General features: G+C 35.8%; 1 protein-coding gene across 3 annotated transcripts in view; it reads right to left on the reverse strand.

The window, feature by feature from the left end:
- The window catches only part of MIS18BP1 (MIS18 binding protein 1), a 61,998-nt gene that overhangs the window by 14,903 nt on the left and 25,690 nt on the right, over window positions 1–21,405 (reverse strand). For all 3 annotated transcript variants that reach the window (XM_060294783.1, XM_030854877.2, XM_030854875.2), the window contains 3 exons: window positions 19,965–20,122; window positions 15,382–16,246; window positions 5,411–5,574 (listed from right to left, as the gene is read on the reverse strand). In XM_060294783.1, coding sequence (XP_060150766.1) covers window positions 5,411–5,574; window positions 15,382–16,246; window positions 19,965–20,122 — 1,187 coding nt within the window. The remainder of the gene's footprint in view (window positions 1–5,410; window positions 5,575–15,381; window positions 16,247–19,964; window positions 20,123–21,405) is intronic.

Here is a 21,405-nt window from a genome sequence, read left to right on the forward strand (position 1 = left end):
CTTAGAACAATAATCCAGTTATTGAAATCTCTGGATCCAACTGCAGATTTCCTAGAACAAACTCAAAGCACAAGGCTGCTAAGGCAACTATTGATGTAAGTAAGTAGCTAGGTCAGACTTAAAAATTAAACAGATGATCCTTGGAGTTCTTCCTAGCTTTAAAATTTTAAAAACAACAAAAAATACCTATAATAAAACACATGGATAAATAGAAAATACATCTAATGAGTGATCAGAAATTGATACTGATCAGGAAACTTGCATAAGCCTTTTAGATAGCCTCATCCACCAGAGGGCAGACAGGAGAAGCAAGAAGAACTACAATCCTGCAGCCTGTGGAACAAAAACCACATTCACAGATAGACAAGATGAAAAGGCAGAGGGCTATGTACCAGATGAAGGAACAAGATAAAACCTTAGAAAAACAACTAAATGAAGTGGAGATAGGCAACCTTCCAGAAAAAGAATTCAGAAAAACGATAGTGAAGATGATCCAGGACCTCGGAAAAAGAATGGAGGCAAAGATGTAGAAGACGCAAGAAATGTTTAACAAAGATCTAGAAGAATTAAAGAACAAACAAACAGAGATGAACAACACAATAACTGAAATGAAAAATACACTAAAAGGAATCAAGAGCAGAATAACTGAGGCAGAAGAACGGATAAGTGACCTGGTAGACAGAATGGTGGAATTCACTGTCATGGAACAGAATAAAGAAAAAAACATGAGGAAAAATGAAGACAGCCTAAGAGCCCTGTGGGACAACAATAAACGCAACAACATTGGAATTATAGGGATCCCAGAAGGAAGAGAGAGAAAGAGAGGACCCAAGAAAATATTTGAAGAGATTATAGTCGAAAACTTCCCTAACATGGGAAAGGAAATAGCCACCCAAGTCCAGGAAGTGGAGAGAGTCCCATACAGGATAAACCCAAGGAGAAACACGCCGAGACACAAAGTAATCAAATTGGCAAAAATTAATGAAGAATTGAATACAGCAAGGGAAAAACTACAAATAACATACAAGGGAACTCCCATAAGGTTAACAGCTGATTTCTCAGCAGAAACTCTACAAGCCAGAAGGGAGTGGCATGATATACTTAAAGTGATGAAAGGGAAGAACCTACAACCAAGATTACTCTACCGGGCAAGGATCTCATTCAGATTTGATGGAGAAATCAAAAGCTTTACAGACAAGCCAAAGCTAAGAGAATTCAGCACCACCAAACCAGCTCTACAACAAATGCTAAAGGAACTTCTCTAGGCAGGCAACACAAGAGAAGAAAAGGATCTAAAAAAACAAACCCAAACAATTAAGAAAATGGTAAAAGGAACATACATATCAATAATTACCTTAAACGTGAATGCATTAAATGCTCCAACCAAAAGACACAGGCTTGCTGAATGGATACAAAAACAAGACCCATATATATGCTGTCTACAAGAGACCCACTTCAGATGAAGGGACACATTCAGACTGAAAGTGAGGGGATGGAAAAAGATATTCCATGCAAATGGAAATCAAAAGAAAGCTGAAGTAGCAATACTCATATCAGATAAAACAGACTTTAAAATAAAGAATGTTACAAGAGACAAGGAAGTACACTACATAATGATCAAGGAATCAATCCAAGAAGAAGATATAACAATTATAAATATATATGCACCCAACATAGGAGCACCTCAATACATAAGGCAACTGCTAACAGCTTTCAAAGAGGAAATCAACAGTAACACAATAATAGTGGGGGACGTTAACACCTCACTTACACCAATGGACAGATCATCCAAACAGAAAATTCATAAGGAAATACAAACTTTAAAACACAATAGACCAGACAGATTTAATTGACATTTATAGGACATTCCATCCAAAAGCAGGTTACACTTTCTTCTCAAGTGCGCACGGAACATTCTCCAGGATAGATCACATTTTGGGTCACAAATCAAGCCTCAGTAAATTTAAGAAAATTTAACTCATATCAAGCATCTTTTCTGACCACAATGCTACGAGATTAGAAATCAATTACAGGGAAAAAAACGTAAAAAACACAAACACATGATGAGGCTAAACAGTATGTTACTAAATAACCAAGAGATCACTGAAGAAATCGAAGAGGAAATCAAAAAATACCTAGAGACAAATGATAATGAAAACACGATGATCCAAAACCTATGGGATGCAGCAAAAGCAGTTCTAAGAGGGAAGTTTATAGCTATACAAGCCTACCTGAAGAAACAAGAAAAATCTCAAACAATCTAACCTTACACCTAAAGGAACTAGAGAAAAAAGAACAAACAAAACCCAAAGTTAGCAGAAAGAAAGAAATCATAAAGATCAGAGCAGAAATAAAGGAAATAGAAACAAAGAAAACAACAAAGATCAATAAAACTAAAAGCTGGTTCTTTGAGAAGATAAACAAAATTGATAAACCATTAGCCGGACTCATCAAGAAAAAGGAGAGGACTCAAATCAATAAAATTAGAAATGAAAAAGGAGAAGTTACAACAGACACTGCAGAAATATAAAGCATCCTAAGAGACTACTACAAGCAACTCTATGTCAATAAAATGGACCACCTGGAAGAAATGGACAAATTCTTAGAAAGGTATAACCTTCTAAGACTAAACCAGGAAGAAACAAAATATGAACAGACCAATCACAAGTAATGAAATTGAAACTGTGATTAAAAATCTTCCAACAAACAGAAGTCCAGGACCAGATGGCTTCACAGGTGAATTCTATCAAACATTTAGAGAAGAGCTAACACCCATCCTTCTCAGACTCTTCCAAAAAATTGCAGAGGGAGGAACACTCCCAAACTCATTCTATGAGGCCACCATCACCCTGATACCAAAACCAGACAAAGATACTACAAAATAAGAAAATTACAGACCAATATCACTGATGAATATAAATGCAAAAGTCCTCAACAAAATACTAGCAAACAGGATCCAACAACACATTAAAAGGATCATACACCATGATCAAGTGGGATTTATCCCAGGGATGCTAGGATTCTTCAATATACGCAAATCAATGTGATACACCATATTAACAAATTGAAGAATAAAAACCATATGATCATCTCAATAGATGCAGAAAAAAAGCTTTTGACAAAATTCAACACCAATTTATGATAAAAACTCTCCAGAAAGTGGGCATAGAGGGAACCTACCTCAACATAATAAAGGCCATATATGACAAACCCACAGCAAACATCATTCTCAATGGTGAAAAACTGAAAGCATTTCCTCTAAGATCAGGGAACAAGACAAGGATGTCCACTCTTGCCGCTATTATTCAACATAGTTTTGGAAGTCCTAGCCACGGCCATCAGAGAAGAAAAAGAAATAAAAGGAATACAAATTGGAAAAGAAGAAGTAAAACTGTCACTGTTTGCAGATGACATGATCCTATACATAGAGAATCCTAAAGATGCCACCAGAAAACTACTAGAGCTAATCAATGAATTTCGTAAAGTTGCAGGATACAAAATTAATACACAGAAATCTCTTGCATTCCCGTACACTAATGATGAAAAATCTGAAAGAGAAATTAAGGAAACACTCCCATTTACCACTGCAACAAAAAGAATAAAATACCGAGGAATAAACCTAGTTAGGGAGACAAAAGACCTGTATGCAGAAAAGTATAAGACACTGATGAAATAAATTAAAGATGATACAAACAGATGGAGAGATATAGCATGTTCTTGGATTGGAAGAATCAATATTGTGAAAATGACTTAACTACCCAAAGCAATCTACAGATTCAATGCAATGCCTATCAAATTACCAATGGCATTTTTCACAGAACTACAACAAAAAAATCTTAAAATTTGTATGGAGGCACAAGACCCCCAATAGCCAAAGCAGTCTTGAGGGGAAAAAACAGAGCTGGAGGAATCAAACTCCCTGACTTCAGACTATACTACAAAGCTACAGTAATCAAGACAATATGGTAGGGGCACAAAAACAGAAATGTAGATCAATGGAACAGGATAGAAAGCACAGAGATAAACCCACGCACCTATGGTCAACTAGTCTATGACAAAGGAGGCAAAGGATATACAATGGAGAAAAGACAGCCTCTTCAATAAGTGGTGCTGGGAAAACTGGACAGCTACATGTAAAAGAATGAAATTAGAACACTACCTAACACCATACATAAAAATAAACTCAAAATAGATTAGAGAAGTAAATATAAGACTAGACGCTATAAAACTCTTAGAGGAAAACATAGGAAGAACACTCTCTGACATAAATCACAGCAAGATTTATGTTGCTGTGTTTGTTATGTTTTTGATCCACCTCTTAGAGTAATGGAAATAAAAACAAAAATAAACAAATGGGACCTAATGAAACTTAAAAGCTTTTGCAAAGTAAAGGAAACTACAAACAAGACGAAAAGAGAACCCTCAGAATGGGAAATATATTTGCAAACGAATCAACAGACAAAGGATTAATCACCAAAATATATAAACAGCTCATGCAGCTCAATATTAAAGAAACAACCCAATCCAAAAATGGGCAGAAGACCTAAATAGACATTTCTCCAAAGAAGACATACAGATGGCCAAGAAGCACATGAAAAGCTCCTCAACATCACTAATTATTAGAGATATGCAAATCAAAACTACAATGAGTTATTACCTCACACCAGTTAAAATGGTCATCATCAGAAAATCTACAAACAAATGCTGGAAAGGGTGTGGAGAAATGGGAACCCTCTTGCACTGTTGGTGGGAATGAAAATTGACACAGCCACTACGGAGAACAGTATGGAGGTTCCTTAAAAAACTAAAAAAAACTAAAAATAGAATTACCACATGACCCAGCAATCCCACTACTGGGTTACCCAGAGGAAACCATAATTCAAAAAGACACATGCATCCCAATGTTCACTGCAGCACTATTTACAATAGCCAGGTCATGGAAGCAACCTAAATGCCCCTTGACAGACAAATGATTAATGAAGATGTGGTACATATATACAACGGAATATTACTCAGCCATAAAAAGGAATGAAATTGGGTCATTTGTAGAGACGTGGATTAATCTACAGACTGTCATACAGAGTGAAGTAAGTCAGAAAGAGAAAAACAAATATCGCATATTAACACATGTATGTGTAACCTAGAAAAATGGTACAGATGAACCGGTTTGCAGGGCAGAAATTGACGCACAGATGTAGAGAACAAACGTATGGATACCAAGGTGGGAAAGCAGTGTCGGGTGGGAGTGGTGGTGTGATGAATTGGGAGATTGGGATTGACATGTATACACTGATGTGTATAAAATGGATGACTAATAAGAACCTGCTGTATAAAAAAATAAATAAAATAAAATTCAAAAAAAGAAATCGATACTAAGAACTAGGAAAAAACTATTTCCTACAAAGGTTACCTTTGGGGTTGACTGGCTTTTTCTTGGTGACATGTTTCTGAGATCTTTTTCCTCGGGGATCTTCCATGTATTTCCTCTGGCATTCATGAGCAGATCGAGAACCTACAGCCATAGCCACCTCTGACCAGAAACCAGGTTTGTGCTTTGGAAGAGATGCAAAAGCACTATCGAAGACCAAAAACAGTTAAAGAACAAGCAATTCAACTCAATAAAAAAATAACCTTCTGAAGGGATACTACTAAATCAAGGAGAATTACTGAGCTGAAGGAATTTTATCAAAATCATTCTAGATAACTATTTAGGAAGAAGATAGTATTCTCTCCACTTAATAACCTACTCTAATGCTTAAAATACAAACATGTAAGTGTACATATCTAGTAGATGCCTTCTATTTTGTTGTAGTCTATTAAACCTGAAAAACCATGCCCAATCTTTCAACATTTTTTTCCTAAGTCCAACTAATCAGTTATTAGATCTTTGGGGGGACTCTAGCATGACTAACTTTTGTACACTGCTGCACAAATCTTACTGGTGCTAACTATATTGGAAGACAAGCTCCTAGTTTCTATATATTCCATGTTACAAACTCTTATTAAAAAGTGTTACGCTTGCTTTCATTCTATTATAATTTATAGAACACAATATTTTAGATATAATACTTAACTGAGGGAAATGAAAATTGAAATAGAAAAAAACTAAGTCAATATAAGGTAGTTCCCCAATTTAACAAACGAGTTACATTCTAAAATCTCATTGCAAATGATTACAGTAAGTCCCCTACATATGAATGAATTTCGTTCCGAGACTGCATTTTTAAGTCCAATTTGTTGGTAAATCCAACAAAGTTAGCCTAGGTATCCAACTAACACAATTGGCTATATAGTGCTATACTGTAATACGCTTATATTGCTTTTCACACAAATAATACATTAAAAACAAACACAAAAAATAAAAACATTTTTACTCTTACACTAAAGTACCTTGAAGAGTACAGTAGTACCAGCTACATCACCACTGCTTTTATGCTTGCATCCGGACATCCTGGGCTTGAAATAAAGATACTGTACTACTGTACTCGATACAATATTGTACAGTAAAGCACACAAAAGCACAACTACTTGTAAAGGATGCACATACATGACAGTATACACCAGACATGTGAACTAACTTATGTGACTGGACATGTGAACACATGTTCGCATCTTCGGAAGTTCACAACTTGAAGGTTCGGATGTAGGGGACTTACTGTATTTAGAACCTGGTATACATATTACTGCCCTCCCCCTCCAAGAGATATTATATATTGTGGTTAGGCTGATAGTTCTGCCAGAAAAGATCTATTTAACTCACGTTAACCTATGCAGTGTTATGCTGGTAAATTTTTAACAACTAGTTCTCTGGGGTTAAAAAGCCCCAATTTGTAGTGTTTGTCAATTTCCATGTTGTAAATACTCCTATCATGGATGATTTCAAGTTACCAACATGGAGTGAGAAATGTGCAACAGCACACAATTATAAAGAATTTCCACTACACAGATATGACAGATGTAAAGAACCTCAAGGGCACAGATAATAAAATATAGTAAAATAATTAGGAAGTGATGAGTTTAGAGTTTTAGTTTGTTTCTAATAAATTTATTTAACCTTTAGTTTATATAATTTAATTTTTAATAATGATCATGAAACATTTAATTTGTAAAATTCATGAAAATTTAAGAATCAACTTTTGTGAACAGATATGATCTAACTACAGAATACCACTCACTCGATGCATAAAAGGAGAACAAATACTTATGGGCATTGAACACTTAACAAATGTTCTACCCTTGCATAACTAATCATTCCACATGTGTTCTAAAGCGGAGAACTATAGGGAGGGGGCTCAAGCTTCCCTATCTGTGTACATAGCTAACATTCAAGTCTAGGATTGCCTAAAAGGACTATTTTGTCATAATAAAAATACTTAATGCACTTAATAAGAAATTAGTCTGTAATGAACACATCTCCTCTAGTTAATCCCAGATAATTTAAAAAGGCAAATGTAATATCATTCCAGTCCTACTTAAAAATCACTTCATCATTTTTAAGCATAAAAACCGAAATATGATCTATGTTCTTCCTCGCCTGTCTATTCTCATCCTCTACAGCTCTTCCCTCACTTTCTGTAGGCCAGTCATTTTGGCCTTTAGTATTTTTAAACATGCTCTCTTACTTTCTACTTTTACATACACTGTTTTACTTTAAAACGTACTTATCATGAATCTTTGGCCTAAATACTTCTTATTTAACCTTCAAATCTTAGTTCTAGTATCTGCCTAAACTAAGTCAGATTTCCCTGATAAATACTGTCATAAACTTCTTACAGGGATTATTTGCTAAGTATCTGTCTACCCTACTAGGTTATAAGCATGATGGGGGGGGGTACAAAACAGTGGGCTGCAACCAAGAATCACTTAAGGAGCTTATAGCAAAATGCAAGCAAGCAAGTAAATTAAGCGAACAGATTCATAGACTCCATCCCTTAAGATTTCAATACAGTAGGTCTGGGGCAGCAATCCTTTGCATTTTCCAAAAGCTCCTCATGTGATTATTTTGCTTTGAAATCAGCATTAGAATTGCTTTACGTTGTTTGTAAGAAAGAGGCATTACATCTAACCGAGTGGAAAGTAGGAATAGGTGATAACAAGGAAATGTTACAGGGAGGAGGTGACATGTGAGATAAAATTTGAAGGATGGATAAAAATATAACAGGTGAAAATGAGGCCATAATATTGGCAAGGAAATGAAGACAAGGAAGAACTACATATGGTTAGGGAATGATAAATAGTTCATATTTATAGAACAGTAAATTTCAAAGAAATAGCTGCAGGTCAAAGCTGTAAAAAACTAGAGAAGCATAAAACCCAAACCCAAACCTGCCATATCTGAATATTTTAATAGTATGCAGTCTAGGCACTTTTTAAACAGTTTAAGTAAAATCATCTTTTTGGGTATGGTTCTATGAATCTTAACAGATATATAACACAACAGATGGAACAGTTCCATCAGACTGAAAAAAACTCCCAGTGCTACCCCTCTGTGGTCCACCACTATAACCACTGGAAATCCCTGATCCATTTTCTTTCTTTTTAGTTCTGTCTTCTCCAGAACATAACATAAATGGAATCATATAGTATGTGACCTTTTTGGCTGGCATTTTTCACTCAGCATAATACCTCTGAAATTCATTCAAGTGGTTACAAGTATCAATAGTTCTTCCTTTTTATTACTCAATAGTCCACTCACTATAAGATCATACCACAATTTCGTTTATGAAGAAAGTATCATGAAAGTCAGGCAGAGAAATGAACTACGTAAAACCAAACTGTAACATTGTTTATGAACTTCTGGGCTCACACTGCAAATTTTGATATATTTTCTTTGTTGTTCAGTTCAGAATATCTTCCCTTGAGACTTCCTCTCTGACTCATAGATTATTTATAGGTGTGTTATTTATTTTTCAACCACTTGGAATTTTTTGTTTTCTTTTACGGACTTGTAGTTTAATTCAATTATGGCCAGAGAACACCCTTTATATAACTTCAGTTATACTCAATTTGTTAAGATTTGTTTTATGACCTAGTAAATGTTCTTAGTGAATAATCCACCTATCCTTAGAAATAATGTGTTTTTTCCCTGTTGGGTACACTATTCCAAAATGTCAGCTAGCACAGTTGGCTGATGGTGTTGTTCATTCAGTTCTTGTATACCCTTACTAATTATCTGTTTACTACTGCCATCAATTACCAAGAATACTGAAGTCTCCAACTATAATTGTGGATTTGACTCTTTTCAGTTCAGTACTTTCCTTTTAGTTTTGTCAGATTTTGATTCATGTATTTTGAGGTTTTGTTCTCAGGTGCATACACATTTACGATTGTTAAGTCTTCCTGGTGAAATGGCACTTCTATCATTTTGTAATGTCCTTCTTTATTCTCGATATTTTCTTCATACTGAAATCTTTGATTAGTATTACTATAGCCACTCCAGCTATCTATTGAATTTGCATGGTATGTATCTATCCTTTCACTTTTAACTTACCTATGTCCTATTTGAAGTGAGTTTCCTTTATACAACACAGTGGGATCATGTTTTTAAATTCATTCTAACAATCTTTTAAATGGTATTTATATTATTAACATAATTAATGTAATTGTTTTTCTTTGTTCCTCCTGTTTTCTATTTCTTTTTTCTGCCTTTTTTTTTTTTAGTATTTTAATTTATCTATTAAATGTTTGAAGATATGTGTAGTTTTTTAGTGGCTGCTCTGGGGTTTACTATATACATACTGAACAGTCAACTCAGAATCAGTATCTTACTACTTCAAGTAAAATCTTACCATCATATAAGCCTCTTCCTCACTTGTCTTCTGTATCACATTTATAAACACTGAAGAACTCCATCATGCAATGCAATATTTGCCTTAAACCGCTAAACATTTACAAGAACTCAAGAGAAGTCTACTGTATTTACCCAGAGTTGCCATCTGTCTTCCTATTCCTCCATTCCTGATACTGACTGCCTCTTTCCTCTCTCATCTCATTCTGTTATTGAGCCTATCCAGTGAGTTTTTATCTTATTTTTCAGTTCTAAAATTTCCATTTGATCCTTATTTACATTTTCTATTTCTTGCTGAGACATTATAAATTTCTGTTCAAGAATGTTTGCTTTTAGTTCCTGAAGCATTTTTATATACCTGCTTCAGAATCTTGTCAGGTAATTCCAACATCTGTGTCAATCCCAGCATTCGCATCTGTTGATTATTTTTTCCATAAGAGTTGAAATTTTCCTGGTTCTTTGTATGCTAAGTAATTTTGGATTATTTCCTAGACATTCTGAATGACAAAACTCTGGGTCTTACATATATTTTATAGAGAATATTAATATTTTTGTTTTAGCAGGCAACCAACCTGGCTGTAATCTGAGCTATAAATTCCAGTCAGTCTTCTGTGGTTGCAGTTTCATTGTCAGTTCCATTTTTAAAGCTTTGCAGTGTCATTAGGATATACTGCATGTTGGACACTGGGTGGCTGGCCTGGAAACTGCATGGTGGTCTACCATTTAGTTCAGTTCTCAAAGTCTTGGGTATGCTGTTTAGGATCAGATCCACAAATGGGCAACTCAAGGGTGAGCCTAAAAGTTCATAAACAGCTTTATAGGGTTGCTTTCCCTAGGTCCTCCCTCTCTGCAGTCTTTGGTTCCCTAGGGTTCCCATTTTTGATTCTCTGGCAGAAACCTGGGGTTTTAGTTACCCAGCTCTGCTGCACACTTTATAAAATTTTATCTTTCTCAGGGCCAAGCAGAGGACAGAAAGAGAAAATTGCAAAATGGTTTGCCCCACCCTTTTGAGACCTCTACCCGAACTGGAGAGGAAGGTTCCGCACTTTGAGTTTTAGGTATGTGTGGGCCCCAAATGATGCTGTGATGCTTGCTCCTGCTGGATTGTATGGGTACTGGGTTATAAGAGAAAGGAGAAAAGAAAAAGAAACAACTGAGAGATTTCCTCTACTGTTTCTGAGTGTTAGTAATCCCCCTTCCTGTTCAAGCCATAACTGAAGGGCTTCTCTTTGAACTCTCTTTGTCTTGCCTCAATGCCCCCTTCCTGGTTTTAGGTGGCCTTGAGTTTAGCTTGGGGGAATATCTAGAGGAAAAACTGGAAATTCACTTCCAGTTTGGTGGTTCTTAAAATTCTAGTCTCCCTCAATCAGCCTGTTATTATTTATCTTCCTGAGTCAACAAAAAGCTGTTCCAAGAATTCTGTCCAGGTGTTACAGCTGCATAGAAGAAACAGAGCGGAGTATGCTTACTCATCTTACTGGAAACTGGCATTTCTGTAGTCCAGGCACTTAAAAATCTCCTTGCATGATCTGAACATACAGCAAAGGTTGACAACTTTTATTAAAGGAAATAATGGGGGATACAGCTGGAAAGGATAACTGAGGTCAACTATTACTCTCAATGCAAGGCAGAAGAAATCTTTATATAATTTGAATTTGAGCAAGAATGCAAGTGAAGGTTTTTGATGTGTCAGAACCACAACTATACATTAAGACTAATCTGGAGTTGTATAAAACAGATTACTCAGATGAACAGAATAAAGTAAAAACACAAGGCTACTTACACAGTTCAGGCAAAAGGCATTAAAGGTCTGAAAAAAAGAGTAGTGTTAAGAAAAAGGCTGTACAGGCATATCTTGTTTTATTGCCCTTTGCTTTACTGTGTTTTTTACAAACTAAAGGTTTGTGGCAACCCTGTGTCAAGCAAGACTATTGGTGCCATATTTCCAACAGCATTTGCTCACTTCATGACTCTGTCACATTTGGTAATTCTCACAATATTTCACACTTTTTCATCATTATTATATTTGTTATGTGATCTGTGATGCTACTCTTGTATTGTTTGGGGTGCCATGAACTGTGCAAATATAAGACAGTGAATTTAATTGATAAATGTCGTGTGTGTTCTGACTGCTCCACTGACCAGCCATTCCCATCTCTCTCTCTCTCTCCTTGAGCCTCCTTATTCTCCGAGGATGCAAGAGTATTGAAATTAGGCCAATTAATAAGCCTACAATGGCCTCTAAATGTTCAAGTGAAAGGAAGAGTTGCAAGTCTCTCACTTTAAATCAAAAGCTAGAAATGATTAAGCTTAGTAAGGAAGGCATGTCAAGAGCTGACACAGGCTGAAAGCTAGGCCTCTTGTGCCAAACAGTAAAGTTGTGAATCCAAAGGAAAAAGTACTTTAAGGAAATTAAAAGTGCTACTCTAATGAACACACAAATGATAACAAATAGCCTTATTGCTGATATGGAGAAAGTTTAGCGATCTGGATAGAAGATCAAACCAGTCACAAGATTCTTTTAAGCCAAAGTCTAATCTAGAGCAAGGTCCTAACTTTCTTTAATTCTATGAAGGGTTGAGAGAGGTGAGGAAGCTTCAGATGAAAAGTCTGAAGCTAGCAGAGGTTGGCTCATGAGGTTTAATGAAAGAAGTGTCTCCATAAAAGTACAAAGTGAAGCAGCAAGTGCTAATGTAAAAGCTGCAGCAAGTTATCCAGAAGCTCTAGCTAAGATCATCAATGAAGGTGGCTACACTACACAACAGATTTTCAATGCAGATAAAACAGTCTTCTATTGGAAGAAGATGCCATCTATGACTTTTATAGCTAAGGAGGAAAAGTCAATGGCTGGCTTCAAATGACAGGCTGACTCTCTTGATACAGGCTCATGTAGCAGGGGACTTGAAGTTGAAGCCAATGCTTATTTACCACTCTGAAAACTCTAGGGTCCTTAGGTAGATTATGCTAAATCTCCTCTACCTGTGCTCTATAAATGGAACAAAGCCTGGAGGTCAGCACATCTATTTACAACAAGGTTTACTGAATCATTTTAAATTTTAAGACCACTGTGTAGAGCTACTGTTCAGAAAGAAAGATTCTTTTCAAAATATTACTGCTCATTTACAGTGTACCTGGTCACCCAAAAGCTCTGATGGAGATGTACAAGATTTATGTTGTTTTCAGCCTGCTAATATAACATCCATTCTGCAGCTTATGAATCAAGGAGTAATTTTGAATTTCAAGTCTTATTATTTAAGAAATATATTTCCTAAGGCTAGAGCTGCCACAGATAGTGATTCCTCTGATGGATCAAAGTAAATTGAATACCTTCTGGAAAGGATTCACCATTAAAATGCCATTAAGAATATTTGTGATTCATGGGAAGAGGTCTATTAAAATATCAACATTCACAGGAGTTTGGAAGAAGTTGATTCCAACCCTCATGAATGACTTGGAGGAGTTAAAGACTTCAATGGAAGAAGTCACTGCAGATGTAGTGGAAATAGCGAGAACTAGAATTAGAAGTGGAGCCTAAAGATGTGGCTGAATTACTACAATCTCATGATAAAACTTGAACTTATGAGGAACTGCTTCTTATGGATGAGCAAAGAAAGTGATTTCATGAGATGAAATCTACTCCTGGTGAAGATGCTGTGAAGACTGTTGAAATGACAACAAAGGATTTAGAATATTACATAAACTTAGTTGATAAAGCAGCAGCAGGGTTTGAGAGGACTGACTCCAATTTTGAAAGAAGTTCTACTGTGGGTAAAATGCTATCAATATCAAGGCAAGACCCTCCAACAGCAAAAGGATTACAACTTACTGACGACTCAAATGATTAGCATTTTTAAGCAATAAATTATTTTTTTTAACTAGGGTATATACACTGGTGTTTTTGACATAATGCTATTGCACACTTAAGAGACTACAGTAGAGTGTAAACATAATTTTCATATGCACCAGGAAACCAAAAAATTAATGTGACTTTCTTTGTTGAGATATTCACCTTCTTCCAGTAGTCCAGAATTGAACCCACAATATTGCCTAAGTATAGCTGGTAGCTTCTTAATTTAAAAAAAAATTAGATTTAAAAAATTAGATTAAAAATCAATAATAATAGAGAGTTTAAACCTAGTTGACTAGAAAAATTACATATTCAGAAACAGGAATGTCAGGCAAAGTGGACAGGCAGGGGAAAATAAGTTTGGTTTTTGACATATTAAGTTAGCTGTAGGTGAGATTTATGTAGAGATGTCCAGCAGGGAAAGGGAAATACAAACCTAAGTACAAGAATTCAAGACCAGAGGCACAGATTTGGAAGTCCCTTTGCAAAAAGGAAAAGTAGAACTTCGGAATGAAAAGATCACTGGAATACACGACTGCTAGAAAGCAAACAGCCAAAACCAAGAAGTCTGAAGAATAAGAAAACCTTCTCTGCCTGAAAATAAGATAGAGAAGGAAAATTTAGGAAATCGAGAAAGGAAGAGTACAGTGGCACAAAGATGCCTTAGGAAGAGAAGGTAGATTTGAAAATGAATTCCAAATGTTATAAAGTTGGGGGTACACAAGAGAATGGAACACTGAATGTGGCGTGTTTCTATGTTATCCTTCCCTCTTTTATCAATCATATCTTCCTTTCTTTCTACTAGATCATTTCCAAGAACATACCATTATACCCTGGCATGAGTCACCTTACAAACAAGCAAGCAAGCAACTAAACATACATGTTCCCTTATCTTCACACTGTCTTCTATGACTATGCATTCTTCTGTTCCCTATCATTGCCAAATTTCTTGTGTCATCCATCTAGGTTGTCTTTACTGTCTCATTCACTCTTCATCTCTCAACTATGATCTGGCTTCCAATACTAACTACCACACTACTGAAACTGCTTTTCAAGTCTATGTAGCTAAATCCAATTCTCATCATACCTGATTTATCAAGCAGCACTAATTAAGAAACCTTGGACAAATCACTGAATTTTTAAGACTAATTTCTCTTCTATAAATGAGGGGGAAAAGACTGTACTAAATAATCTACAAATTTGGATTCAAATTTAGAGTTTTATAATAGTAAATTTACTTATAAAATATTGCTTAAAATGTGAAGCTAAGTGAGAGAGCTGCATTTGTCTGTGTTGAAATGGTTTACCCCTGCTTTACTGAGGTATAATTGACAAAAAAACCTGTATATATTTAAAGTGTACATGTGATCATTTGACATACATATACATTGTGAAATGATTACCACAATCAAATTAATGAACACATCTGTCCCCTCACATAGTTACCCTTTTTTAGGGGGGAGGGGGAGGGGACTCTCTTGAAATATTAAATGGGAATGAAAAGAAAAGAGGGTCACTCACTTTCCTCACATGCAGGCTATAGATGGCCACAAAGAACCTATTTAGAAGTTATCTGTACTCTCCCTCTACTCCCTATATAAATTTTAATTTCTCTCCATGTGTTTTTGGATGACATCTTCCATATTAACAAATAGAAGTCATTAAATCAGCCCGTTATTGGAGTTTTTATGTTGTAAACTGTTTTGTGGCCCCTCTAGATATTTCAGAGTCAAATCTGACTACTTACCAATGAAGTTTCTGTAATTCTTTCTTATTCCATTCCTCATCCTGAATTAAACCAGGTAAACATGCTAAGGAATACCTGTTTGTCTTGCCAGATCCCATTGTCTCAATAACTGGAAGCTCATTGCTAATATCAGATTTCTGAAGATTTTCTTTAGCAGAACATCTAGCTTTCTTTTGTTTCATATGAAGTTCATTTTCACTCTCTTCAGTTTCAGATTCAGACATCACTGGGATTGTCCTTGTTTTTCTTGTGCTTTTTCTCAAGTGAACCACTATTTCTTTGGTATTTCTTGCTCTGGTTTTCTTAACAACCCCAGCTTTCCTTCTAAATTCCTTTCCTTTTTCACTCTCTTCATTAGACAAATCTGATGAGGACTGATGCTTGTAAAATGACACAGTTACTTGATTTTCAGTTTTCTTCAATTTTGATAACCTTGTATTTTTCTTAAAGTCAGAGGTGACTGTTTGTTCCTTTTTAGGACTAGGTATTTTTATTTTCTGGTTGACAGTGAGTAAATCACATTCACTACAACCTTCCTTGTTTTTACTTTTATGACCCACACTATACTCAAATGTACTTTCTAAAGTCTTTGTGGGTTTGCTGATTGGACTTGTAGGTTCACATAAGTTTGATTTACTTTCTTTTTGATGCTTTCGCACTGCAAAATCTGTCACTGCTTTAATGGTGCCAAAGGACAGATTATAATTCATGCATTTTTGCTCTATAACTTTTTTAGATTTGAGTGGTGTTACTAAAATATAAGGTTTCTTCTGATTAACAGCCATATATTTTCTTTCTTCATCTGAGAAAAACTGTTCCCTTGATGTTAGAATATCAACGGATACTTTGGATTCTTCAGTTCTCTCTTTAATTTCATAAGACAAAACCAAAGATCAAAATTTCAAATTAGCTACAAACAAAATATAGAAAAAATATTTCCCAAATAAAATATACTGTTTCTTTCCCCACAAACTCCATTTTAAACACTATCGCCAAATTAATCTTCCTGAAGCACTGGTCTGTTCAGATCACTGCCCCTTCAATTGTAAACATATACTAATTTTTATACCAATCTGTCCATGACGTCTCACAGTCTACTTAGTGTACACAGTTCCTCTGCCTGGTCTTCAATATAGCTCTAATCACTCACTGTACCCAAATCTGAATGATATTCTATGTCTGTTAATCCACTGCTTCTCAACTTTCATTAATGTCATTCACTCTACTTGGAAAGTTTCCTTCACTTACCACCTGCTTCAATTCTGTTCTATAACCGTCTTTATTTCTGTTTTCTAACCCACCTAACCAGAAACTTTGTCTTGATTCCCTCAACTGAATGAAAGCTCTCCTTCAGATTTCCAGAATACTTTCAAATAATATCATATTTGACAATGTGCCCTGCATTATAATTAACATACTTTTCTTATCTTTCAACTGAAAAAATTCTTAATGGTAAGAATTCCGTCTTCATTTTTGATTTTTTTTTGCTAAAGTTAGTACAGTCTTTCACATACATAGGAGATGCTAAATATTTGTTAAATCTGGAAGTAAAATATTAAGAAGACATAAGGAAAACCACTAGGGTTGCTAAAACCTTACTAGGTATGTAATATATGGAACAGAAGCTATCCTGGTTTAGGAGAGTTAGGAAAACATGGAACTCCATCTGCATGGCCCCATATGCATCCCCAGCGGTGGTCACAGAGGTACATTTTTGCTGAATCCCCCAAAACTCCATGAAGCATCATGGACTAACAACCAAAGCAGAAGTTGGGAATCTTTATTATACTGTGTCACTGGTTAAAGAAAGCAAATTAAAATGAGAGAAACTCTCCAATTTGAAACTTAGGAAACCAGAAGCCAAACTAATTTTAACTTTAAATTATACAATTATAAATATATACAAATTGTAAATCATCACACCAATCATCATAGTGAAGTACTCCAACAACCTACACATATTATGTGCCATTTTACAAGATGAATGACAAAATGAAAGACTCATGGGTAATACTCAATGCTGGGGAAAAAAGAAGCCTCTAAATTATAGTTCATGGAGAAGTGGCACTAGACAAAAGTAATCAGGAAAGTTTCTACATGATTTCTCAATGGAATCATGTATCTTCATATTATGAAGGAAGAGTTTTCTTCTAATTCCTCATATAAACATGATTCAAATGTTCAATTGGAAATGTGAAAATTTTGAACTTTCTAATTTTGAACAAAACCTTTTTATTCTGAATATTTTTATTCATTTTATTAAATAATTTGAATAAAGATTCAGACCATTCTGGATACTTCAACCTAAGCTGTATGAAGTTAATAGTGTTAGTATTGTTTCCTCTCTACTTCTTTAAACACTTATAAATGTTCCTCACTTTCATTTCTTTTCACCTAGAAGAAATAAGATAAGAAAAAGTGCTATTAAGCTGATGAATTTAACTCAATATGAAATTTTAAACTTGCTAATGTGTAGAGAAAAGGTTCTTTAAATTCTGGTAGGCAGGATTTCAATGAAATTACTCTGAAAATCCACACTTACACAAAACTAAATTATGGTATTAAGTTCATAGAAGTCTGTACTTGAAGATGCACAATGGATGGTACTCCTTGCTCTTGAGATTATTACAGTATGGGGAGGAAGGCTGATATTATAATCATTTACAATATACTGTTAAGTATAATAACAGAGATATATAAAGTACTTTAAGAGCAATACTATAATATATAGATTACAGAATATACAAAACATTAGGTAAATCATTAAAATACACACACGCAATTATATCATCTTAAATTATCATTAGTTGGCACCTTTGCATAACCTCAGTTGTTTAATGTTAGATGTGGTGGTTTTTTTTATATTTCAGTGGTTTACTCATGGAAAGTGTAATGATAATGATAATACAAACAATAACAGCATCAAATACCACCACTCAAAATAATGTATGTGACAAGAAGACACTGTCTTAATAGTTTCACAAAACAATGATCTAATGAATCACACTGGAAAAATGATACATCCAAAACAGAATACAGTAATATCTTCCCCTAAATTGAGCTTCTCAAGGAAAAGCATCTCATTTTATTCATCTCTAAGTTCCTAACAGCTAACATAGATCAAAGTTCATGGAAGATGCTTTAAAAATGTTCGTTGAATGATTTTCCTTTGGACACAGCTGGCATGTAAATTATCAAACTTTAGTCTTTTACATTTGTATTCTCAAATACTTTACCAGTAATACTCACAATTTGACTCAAATTCCTGAAAAACAGTACTATAAGTGAAAGGAAGGAGTGGGGGTAGGGAGATGATAAGACCTAAGACTAAAGAAGACTAATAAATAATTCAAAGTTAGATATACTTTTAGGGATCTTTTAAATTTCAGAGTAAAAAAGTATATAGCAGGTGCTGTAGCCCCAGGACTCCAGAATACTGAAGAGGTCTAGCAAAGACAACAAGCAGTATGCCTAATTCGCGAGAAATAGGATGACTTTTGATAAAATGAAGGATTGAGGGCTTCCCTGGTGGCGCAGTGGTTGAGAGTCCGCCTGCCGATGCAGGGGACAAGGGTTCGTGCCCCGGTCCGGGAAGATCCCACATGCCGCGGAGCGGCTGGGCCCGTGAGCCATGGCCGCTGAGCCTGCGCGTCTGGAGCCTGTGCTCCGCAACGGGAGAGGCCACAACAGTGAGAGGCCCGCGTACCGCAAAACAAAAACAAAAACAAAAACAAAAACAAAAAGAAGGATTGAGAAGGAACTGGATCAACAGTTAAGGAGTGAATTTTTGCTAGCTGTATGAAGCAGTCATCCACATATTTATTCCTTTCTCTGTACTACAAAGGATGAGCATAGTTTCAATGGGGGTGGGGGACAGGAAATAGGGTATGGTGGGGTGGGGAGTGACATACAGGTACATTTATATCCAGTATGGTGCTATGTTTCTGGCAGAAGCAGCCCTGAACTCTTGAAGTTCTGTAAAACTCTTCATTGTAAGATCAAGGTAGAATTGGCATAAATTTATACAACAGAGTCTAGGAATTTTACTCATTATATTATCTAGAAAGGACTATAAATACTTTTTTTCACCTTGGGGTTGGGTGGATGTGAGGCAGATTATAGTTTTGGTAGAGTTGACACAGAACAGTTCTGCCAGCTACCTTCATAGCAACGGTCATTCAAAAAGACATGCCATTACCTCCATGAAAGCAAACTGGTTTTGTCTATTAACAGGAATAATAGTTAGTACAAAAATATAGGTATCTGTAATATAGGTCTGAGGTAAGCTGGCAGCCTAAATACCTGGCGTCTAGAAAACTGAAAGAACAATCATTTTTCATTGTTATGTTGATCAGTGTTCTTGGTATTCTAATTAAAAGGTATAATTTAATGAAGTAAGCTGAATGCTGACTACAGGCAGTCTACATTGCAGTTTCTCCTCTTAAGCAGTGAAAAAAACCCAGGAATTTTAGGGCAGTATAAGTCAAGAACTCAATACTAAATTCACTGTAAACAATTAAACAGTGTGGAGCTCAGGTAAAAATTTACCACTATACCAACAGAGAAGAAAAGAGCAAACATACCCAAATGATCACAATCAAGGTCACAAGTGGCAGTGGCTCTTTGGAGGACTTCTGTTTTTTTTTCCCCTGCATCATTTTTCATTGATTTTCGAATGTCAGGAACAACTCTTTCAGTTTTCTGTTTTTGTCTGGCCTTTCCTCCTTTCTTTTCACAAGACCTAAAAACAAGTATAGTATTTTTCCTCTAATATTGGTTCTCAAAAAACAAAAACAAAAAACGAAACCCATAATAATAAATGAAAGTCCCTCAGATAAAGCTTTTTCCCCCAGCATATTACCTTTAATCTTACATTATTTAAGCTTTCATGGCTTCTACCCTTTTCCTCCCACAAACAACTTAAGTATAACATCTTAATGACCTCTTAAGTTCTTCTTATCTATGCTCTTGTATTTCCCACTTAAGCTGATATTATAAGAAAATTACAGGACAAATTCTGCCAGTTGTCTGTTCTTGTAAAGTTTATTGAAACACAGCCACATTCACTCTTTTTTTTTTTACATCTTTATTGGAGTATAATTGCTTTACAATGGTGTGTTAGTTTCTGCTTTATAACAAAGTGAATCAGTTATACATATACATATGTTCCCATATCTCTTCCCTCTTGCGTCTCCCTCCCTCCCACCCTCCCTATCCCACCCCTCTAGGTGGTCACAAAGCACAGAGCTGACCTCCCTGTGCTATGTGGCTGCTTCCCACTAGCTATCTATTTTACGTTTGGTAGTGTATATATGTCCATGCCTCTCTCTCGCTTTTCAGTACTATCTATGTTGCTTTTTCACTACAGAGTCGAGTAGCTGTGATAGAGGCAACATACCCATGAAAATACTATCTGCCCCTTTACAGAAAAAAATTGCCAGCCCCAGTTATACCTTATTACATTGTAACATGATTAGTCAACTTACACAACCTATCCCCTATGAGTTTTTAAGGGTAAGAATTAATCAAATTCAGACTTCCCTCGTGGTCCAATGGTTAAGAATCCACCTGCCAAGGCAAGGGACACAGGTTCAATCCCTGGTCTGGGAAGCTCCCACATGCCACAGAGCAACTAAGTCCGTGCACCACAACTACTGAGCCCACAAGCTGCAACTACTGAGCCTGCGGGCCACAACTACTGAAGCCTGTGCACTCTAGGGCCCGCATGCCGCAACTACTGAGGCTGCATGCTGCAACTACTGAAGCCCATGTGCCTAGAGCCCATGATCCGCAACTAGAGAAGCCACCACAATGAGAAACCCACACACCTTAACGAAGAGTAGCCCCCGCTCCCTGCAACTAGAGAAAGCCTGCGCGCAGCGATGAAAACCCAGCACAGCCAAAAATTAAAAAAAAAAAAGAGTACAAAGAAAACAAACAAACAAACCAAGATTTAAAAAAAAAAAAAGTAATCAAATTCTTCTTTGTTTTCCCAAGGCTGATACAGTGTCTGCTAAGCAAATG

The sequence above is a fragment of the Globicephala melas genome, chromosome 2 (assembly GCF_963455315.2).
Source record: "Globicephala melas chromosome 2, mGloMel1.2, whole genome shotgun sequence".
Classification (NCBI taxonomy): Eukaryota; Metazoa; Chordata; class Mammalia; order Artiodactyla; family Delphinidae; genus Globicephala; species Globicephala melas.